Genomic DNA, 8637 nt, shown 5'->3' with positions numbered 1-8637 from the left:
TAAAATTCATTCTTTGGGGCCTTCTGGTAGCTCTGGATTGAGTCAGGTATAGGGAAGGGAGGTACTGAGTCCAAATTTAGCTTCAAGATACTTCCTAGCTGTGTGACCCTGGACAAGTCACTTGACCCCCATTGCCTAGTCTTTCCAGCTCTTCTGTCTTGGAAACAATACACCATTGATTCTAAGACAGAAGGTAAGGGTTTAAAAAAACAAACATCCCTACTATATGCTGACTCCAACTGCTGTCTTCTCAAATGCAAAAGACAATACAATAAAAATTAAAGAGAGAGTTCCAAACAGTAGTATTTCAGGGGTCATTTTTATTATAAATTTAATATGGCTGATTAATGAAAAAAATCACAATGAAGTACCAATAAAATGTCTGTCAATATCAAAATTTTAGCAGCATTTCAATAGTCTCAGGCTCCTAAACATTAGTTGAGCTTTCTCCCTCCCTCTAAGAAAAAACAACAGCCTAAGGGCCAGGCGAGAATCCTGGCACCCTCAGCTCCATCCCCAATTACAAGCACTAACCGGATGGACTTTCTGATAAGTGACCATTTCAGTCAGCTAAATCAAACCCAGAATTTCCTCCTCGAATTGTGAGTGAATAGCTCCATCATGTCCCATCACAGAATACATAACACATTTCGCGATCTGTGACTGGAATTTGATGAGGTGATAGGGAGGAGGGGATCATTTGGTGTGCAGACCTGACACTACACCATTTGATCACGTTTCCTTAAATCTGTGTGTTCTCTGTAATGAACCACAGCATTCTAGTACACTTGAGACCTCCCAGATTTGTGGGATTCAGGGAGAGAGAGAAGGGGAGGGGGGGTTGAGATTGCAGATGCTCCATGGGAATGATGGTTATATCGATCATAAAAAACTATTCTGGAGCAGGTTCAAACGTGATCTGTCTTGCCACATCTCAGTTTAATAGTGGAAACAAGGAAGGAGATAAATATGGTGTGAAAATGTAATACTGGCAAAATACTCCCCTGCTTCTTTGGTACTTTCTAAAACTTTCTGATCCAAAACATATAAGGGAAATGCACCATTAAAAAGTTACAGTTTTAAGTATTTACAAAAGCAATTACAATATATTACACAATAATCAATACAGTATGGACAAATTATTTCATGAAAGCACTTGTGAACTTTTGTTCCAGTATTATTTCCAATAGCACAGAGACCATAACAGACCTACAGTGTTTTCAAATTTGTTATATAGTCTGTACCTCATTTATCTTACAGAATAGCAAATGGAAAAAAAAAAAAAAAAGCATTTCCCAATCTACAGTTGCCTTTAAAAGGCCTTTAGAAACAGCCACTGAAATAATTATATACAAAGATTTATTGGATAATTCTAGGCAATTCTCTCCACCCCAACTTTGAATATATTTGCAGTAGTGCTTCCTACTCTATGTATATAGTATATATTTAATATATAAGTAACAGCATCACATGTTATGTCACCAATTAGATACACATTGTTATGGACAGTAGTTAAGTTAGATGATGGAAGCTGGGATCCTGGCGCTTGGGTGGACTGTGTAGGGAGTGGGGTCCCCGTCTCGTGAAGCTGGTGGCTTAGTGAGCATATATGTGCGTGCTGTTAGATGTGTGTTCCACGGGTGTGCCTTGAAGAGCCAGTCACACCATGTCACACCCAGACACACATCGGACTCTCCCTTTATTGATAAATCTATTGATCTCTGGAGCCACATCACACGTACGGCAAGATGCCGTACATCAGGATGGCCATCACGGCAGCGCTGAACAAGCCGGCCACTGGGACAGTCACAAACCAGGCTACGAAGATGTTCCGGAAGAGATGCCAGTCAACTGCCTTTCGGGAACGGATCCAGCCTACTGCTACCACTGAGCCAACCTGGAGGGATTTGAAAATTTCAAGTGAAAACCTGGGCAGGCAAAGCAAGAGATGGGTTTTGTAAGCAACTAATGCCAACTTGCTGATAACACTGCTGGTTTGAGAAATGAATGAAGTCCAGGGTGGCTGGTGAAATTATTCCTTTGCCTTCCTATCGTCTGCATATCCATGAGCTGGGTATTAACATCAACAGCCCTGTCTACCTTCTCACCACTGATCAGTCCTAGAGGTATTTAAGAAATTGTTTCCTATTGTACATGTAAATCTAATGTGAAAACAAAGAAAACATCTTTGTTTTAAGTCCTACTAGGTCCAATCAGGTGTCTCTTTGCCCCTGGAAGGGATATTGCCCATTATAATAAACAAACGCAGTTAGAGACAAGTAAGAAGCAACACTATTTATTTCTCTAACCCCTTCAATATATCTGTAATAATTCTGAAGCAAAATGGAGGTTCATTAACACAGGATTACTATTATGTGCCAATTTCTGTGTCTCCTACTGGAAATGACAGATATTATAAATCCCCAAATGCCTTAGTTATCTTCTAAACACCTGCTCCTTGTTTTCCAGTGGTTTAGGGCATGAATCTTAAAAAGCAGACTTCTTCAGGGTCTCTGAGCACATTTATGAACTAAAAGAAATGAAATTATTAAAAAGGACAAGAATAAACATTCCTCAAAGTGGCTCTTGGCCTTCAGGGTGTAAGAAATAAAATGAATATAAAAAGATAACTTTAAAAATATTATTTTTTTATAGATTAGTAGCCAATAGAAAATAAAGCCACGTGCCATGCTAGCTTTTACTTGCTGCCACCATGCTGCTGGATTGGAAGCAAAAGAGAAAGAGCAAGTCCAGCCACTCAATTTTATTCTCCTGTCTACGTCATCATGTAATGACAGGAAGCCAGTGGGCTCATGGGAAATGTAGTTCAAGGACCCCAAAATTTCCAATAACACAAAGGATAGTCCCAAATTTTAACCAAATGGCACCTTGGCACACTTGTGACATTGAGGGAAATTTTCTATAAGAACACTTTGCCTTTGCTGACTGCCCAAATCTAAACAAGTGGCCGCCAGGGCAAACTGGCCGGCTCCAGTCACCAGCATTTACAAGCAAATGACCTAAACAAAGGGCAACACTTAGAATTTTATCAGGATGCAAGTGAGTGATGGAGGTGACCATGGTCTACTAAAGGAGAGCCAGTTCTGGTTATTGGAAATGGTGACTGACCCCTATTCTACCTGTCTTCAGCCATGGCATGGGGTCCCATAAAGGCCACGGACCTTTGAGTATAGAGGCCTAAAGTTTCTGATCACTCAATCTCTTTTATATTCAGTTTCCTCATCTGTAAACTGAGGGCAGTAATGTGTGCCTCTCTCATAGGATTGTTCTGAGGATGAAATAAGATACTATGTGCATGACTTAGAAATGAACACTTTTTATCCTTAAGTCATCAAAGGCTAATGTTCATCATGGGGGCTCAGGCCCTAACAGCAGGGGTCGGCAATGTATGGCTCTCAAGTCATATCTGGCTCCACCTCCCGACCTGCCAGTCCAGGCAGAGCCCCAGGATGTGCCCCAGGGGGCCCTTCAGCCCCCCCGCCCCATATTCCAGCGCCTTCCGCCTCCATCCTCCTCCTTCCCCAGGCATTTATGGCTTTCATGGCCAAAAAGGTTGCCGACTGTTGCCCTACAGGATCCTCAGTGTTGCCTCTGTCACAGGTCGGTGAGGTGCCAGCCATGGGATTAGAGATGGAGGGTCAGTAGAGCTCATCTAGCCCAGCCACCTCATCTGGCTGATAAGGAAACTGAGGTACAGAGAACAAGTGGTCCACCATGTCCCTACAGATAAGATGGCTCACAGCTGACATTCAATCCAAATCCTCCGACTCCAGACCTTTCCATTGCACCCCATTCTGCATATTTCATTTATGTTCTTTGAAAATCAGTAACCCATGAATGCACGTGTAGGGTAACAATGATGCCGGAGATTCTGATGAACAACCTGTTCTTGGATGACTGCAGATTATGGTAATTTTTTTCTATAGGAGAACCTTCCTATTTGGGGAGGAAGGGTTCCACAGGTCCCTGCTTTCAGGATAATGCTTCCAATCTTTGGGATGAAAAGGTAGAGAAAGTCTCAATGAAGTGCAGGGGACCTTGAATACTTCTCTGAATCTTTCTTTCAGAAAAGAGGCATGTCCTCGGGTGACCTTAGTCATGGCAGAGGATGGGGAAGAAAGAAAAGGCAGGAATGGGAGAGGAAAGGTGTTGGGGCAGGAAGCAGCCGGAATTCTGAAGCCTCCAATCAGGAGGGGTTTCTTGCAAATGCTCCATGCTGACTGTTCTCTTTAATAAATGAGAAATCACACTTTACCCCAATCTAGAATTGTATGGGGATAAGCAAAGAGAACAAAGTCTCCTTGGGAGGAAAAATCACAACAGCAATTCTTCTCTTAATCCCAATCCGAAATCTAGTAAGAGCAAATATTCTATATTTGCCTCAATTTGAACGTGCTTCCTCAGCAATCTCCACTAGATGGGGAAAAGAAGCTCATTTAATTAATGAACTGAGAAAATCCTAACCATGGCTGTTAAAATTCACTGTAGTCTATCTTGTGTTTTGGCTTAGAGAGATATGCCTGGCAAACAAATCTTTTCCAGTAACACTAAATCCTCTGTTAGCTATGGTTTACAGGAGAAGTGGGATTATTTGTAACCACTTGATGAATCTTGAAGGGGCAATGCTCACTGGGCAGCTGACAGAGAGGAAGCCTCAGGGTCAGAAGACCTGAGTTCAAATCCTGCGTTGGGCACACACTGGCTATATAGCTGTGTGCAGGTGTGGGTCTACACTGGATGAAGAAATTTTATAGTGTAGGAAATCTGGGTCTTGCCCCCCCCCCCACAAAAAAAGCAGGGTTCAGTGAAGAGTGCTGAACCAGGTGTCAGGAAGGCTTGAGTAATTCCTGCCTCAAAATGCTTCTCAGTTCTGTGTTCCTGGGCAAATCACTGATCTCTTTCCCTTTCACTTCATCTCTACGTAAAATGGGTATAATAACAGCACCTACATTGCCCAGGGTTATTGAAATGAAATGGGCTTGTGTATGTAAAAGGCTATGCAAGCTGCAAAGTGCTACATGAACTCTAGTAAGCTCATTATTGTAATTTTTATGAAGAAAATCTGTAACTCAGGGGAAGTGATTGAACCTCTGGGCAAGTCTCCAGGATTTATTCACCAAGTCAAATACAGGTCATTCAAATGGAAAAACCAAAGAGCCTCAACACCTTTCGTTTAAATCATAAAGCTTGGATGTCTAGAGTCTGGCCTACTCCAATTTAAGGGACCTTTGTGTTGTTCTCTACTCTCTAAATGATCTACCCTACAGTGCTTTAGGGTTTATAAAAATTTTTTCTTTTCCACAACAGTTGGATGAGAAATGCACACAGCAGCCAATCCAAAATTTGCCCCATTTGGAAACCAAAAGATTATTGAACTGGGTCTGGATCTCTATCAAGGAGTTGTCAATAATGCCTATACTGATTAGTTGTGAACACGTTACAAGGCAAGTAAGGTTCACTGCAGGAAGGAATCCTTAGCACATGAGTGAACTTTGCTTTTGTGAACATTTTTATTTGCCCCAATTACAGATATGAAAGCCAAAGTATCTGGTGAGGATGGCTTCCCATAATGAAAGGCATGACTAAAAATGTAAGCATACTTGGGAGAGTCAGTGGAAGGAGGGAAGAAGGCACGAGTTTATTAAGACTTGCTCAGGGCAGGAAATGGCTTATGCCTCTTTTTGTAACCACAGATTTTAGCACAGAACTTGGTGCAAAGGAGGGGCTTAATAAATGTTTATTGATTGATCAACTATGACCCCAACTAAAAGTGTGACTCTAGACAAGTCACCTCTCCCTGACTCTGTGCCTCGGTTTCCTGTTTGGTAAAAACTAGAGGGCTGCCCTAGACGATCTATCTCCCTATGCTCACTATGCAGTAGAAGCGGTGGTCATTTACTACTGGCTGCTAGTAAGCTCTTCCAGACACACAGCTACCTTGAAGAGGAGAACATATTTAGCAAACCAGCTGGCAGACTGGACTTGGAGTAATGATTGTTGTGAGGTACAGATAAGATGCTACGTATTAAGTGTCTGCAAACCTTAAATTGCTCTATAAAAGCCAGTTTAAATTATTATTATAATTTTAATTTTAATAATTGTTTCTACTATTCTTTTCTAAGAGTATTTTCCTTTTGTGGCCATTTCATTATCTGTAAGGCAGGGAGAAGCTGTAAAATGGGATATAAACAAACTATTATTATTTAGCCCTGACATTTAGAAGGGTGAACACCCTGGGCGTCTAGCACGCTTACTGTCCATAGGGATCACAGAAGCTGTGTTCTTTTTGGGCTCTCCAGTTCTTCATTTCCTTTTGGGGTGGAGGGCAGCAGGCCTAAATGAAATACACTGATCATTGTGAAAGCTCATTATAGCCATATTTTGTAATCTTCTCTCTGCAAATCTCTGCAAAGAGCTGCTGAAAAGCAACTCTAATATGGCTTTGGGTTTCACCTCCTAGTTCCCTTTGTCTTCAACATATTCTAAATATGTGCCCCTATGTCAAGGCTTTGGAGACATATAAATGCTCTCATGAGTCAGCTAATAATAAGGAAACCACAATGATAAAAGTGAGGGAATTAGTGACAACTGGCTAAGGCTATGGATGATCAAAACCTCCCTTTCCAGTGCCTTGCCATGCAGGGTGGGGAGCTGATGCCCATCTTTTGTGATGTGCCTGCTTTACCAGTCAGAGTTGAAGCTCCCAAGACTTAACTGGTCATATGACTTCCAAGTGTTTAGGATCAGGATCAGACTTTCAAATGTAATGCTCCTTCCCTTATATCAGTCGATTCTTTTTAAAAAAATCCTCACCTTCTATCTTCATATGAATTAGAAGACACGAGAGTGGCAAGGGCCAGACCACTGGGACTTGTGCAGTCACACAGCTACATGGTGTCTGAGGCCACATTTGAACCCAAGTCCTCCTGACTCTGGGCCTGGACTTCATCTGCTCAGCCACCTAGCTGCCCCTTGTCTGTTGTCTCCAAACATCTAGAATAAATGAGAGAAACTGCTCCTCGGGGTAATTAGGACTCGTGAGTTTCCAGGGTGCGATCAGAAACAACAGCAGCTGCTTGTGGATTCCTGACTCTCTTTACACAGGGCCCAATTCTTAACTGGCTCCCACACTCACATACTTCGCCCACAGCCCATCGGGGATGCAGGCTGGCAGAACTCTGTGGTGGCTGACCCTCTGATTTGGCCAGGGGTGGGTGGCTGTGAGCCTCCTGGGCACATTTTGCACGGCAGAGTTCGTTCTTTTTCAAAGGTAAGGATGTGACCAACTCACCATCCAGGAATGCCTTTGGACCTTTTTCTTTTTTTTTGAGTAGGGGTGGCAGATTTGCTTTCCATATTTCCTCACCCTGGTACGGTACAAAAGGGAAGTCGACTCCTTTCTTTCCGACCCCAGCCCGGCAGTGCCCAAATGCAAGTTCTTAGATCCCAGCCAGGATCAAGCGTGCTCTGTCATTGGCAGCAGCTTTCTAGACCACGAGATGAATTCTTCTCTTAGGCATTCTTGGGAGATATTTGAGACATGTGGGTGTCTTCCCATTGCTGCTAGTAATTCAACCTACCGCTGCTCTGTCTCCATCTTGATACTGCAGACAGGCTGGTAAAGGTGAGGAGTCCTGGCCTGTCTGAAGGTGGCTTGCTCTCCTCGAGCCCTGGGGCCATCTTCAGCCCTGCCTGGGCCCCCTCGGCATGGGCACAGGCTCAGGCTCCTCTCTCAGGTCTCTTCCATTCCCATCAGGCCCCTGTGTGTGTTCTGTACGGCTCCATGGCAGGGGGACGAGGATCCTTGTGTCCCATCTCCTGGGTGCAGGGAGCTGGGGCAGGCAGGTCCTGGCTCTGCTCCGGGGAGAGATTCTTCCAACCACCTGGGCACACCCCGACATATACCATCTACAGGCACATTCTCGACATTGGAATGTAAATTCCATGGAGGAGTGCCTAATAGGTGCTCAGTAAATGTTTGATAAAATTTAAAATAAAAATTTCCTGCCAGATCCCATTTCCTCAGGGATCCAATGACCAGATTATCCCTTCTAGGTGAGAGAATGTCTTTTTTTTTTTTTTTAACTTGTCTTTTGTCTTAGAATCAATACTGTGTATTGGTTCCAAGACAGAACAACGGTGGTAAGGGCTAGGCAATGGGAGTCAAGTGACTTCCCCAGGGTCACGCAGCCAGAAATGTTTTGAAGGCAGATTTGAACTCAATCCATTGAGCCACCTAGCTGCACCCAGGACAGAATGTCTTAACTCAGACTATAAAACACATTACTAATGGTAGATATGTCAGGAATAGAGGAAGGCTAAAAGAGCTCTCTGGTGTGTAGGGACATATCTAATGATATTTTAGTACTTAAAAAAATTTTCTGATTCCATCAGAATGGGTACTCTGTGGCTTACTGTCTTCACAAATGCCTCTGGCAAAAAAACCCCAAAACAAATGCCTCTGGGGAAAGAAATTCAGGACCTGTTGGCCAAACTTCTGGTGACCTTTCTCCGTAGGCTGGTCACTGCTGCTAGGCACGTGGTCCATCACTGGGCCACACTCAAAGCTTTTCTAGCTTGGTAGATGTGACGGAGCTTTTGTCCCCTTGCCATAAG

General features: G+C 43.3%; 1 protein-coding gene across 2 annotated transcripts in view; it reads right to left on the bottom strand.

Annotated features, from left to right (window-relative positions):
* Positions 1-303: 303 nt before the first annotated feature.
* The window catches only part of SLC20A2 (solute carrier family 20 member 2), a 45641-nt gene continuing 37307 nt past the window's right edge, over positions 304-8637 (bottom strand). The window contains exon 10 of one of the 2 annotated variants that reach the window (XM_044663538.1): positions 304-1897. In XM_044663538.1, coding sequence (XP_044519473.1) covers positions 1733-1897 — 165 coding nt within the window. In that variant the 3' untranslated portion in view covers positions 304-1732. Of the gene's footprint in view, positions 2531-8637 lie in introns of both variants that reach the window. The other variant, XM_044663539.1, reaches the window with a different exon arrangement.

This window comes from Gracilinanus agilis, chromosome 2 (genome assembly GCF_016433145.1).
Source record: "Gracilinanus agilis isolate LMUSP501 chromosome 2, AgileGrace, whole genome shotgun sequence".
NCBI classification, from domain to species: Eukaryota; Metazoa; Chordata; class Mammalia; order Didelphimorphia; family Didelphidae; genus Gracilinanus; species Gracilinanus agilis.
The sequence above is the reverse complement of the archived record's forward strand: the minus strand, read 5'-3'. Positions and strand labels throughout refer to the sequence as shown.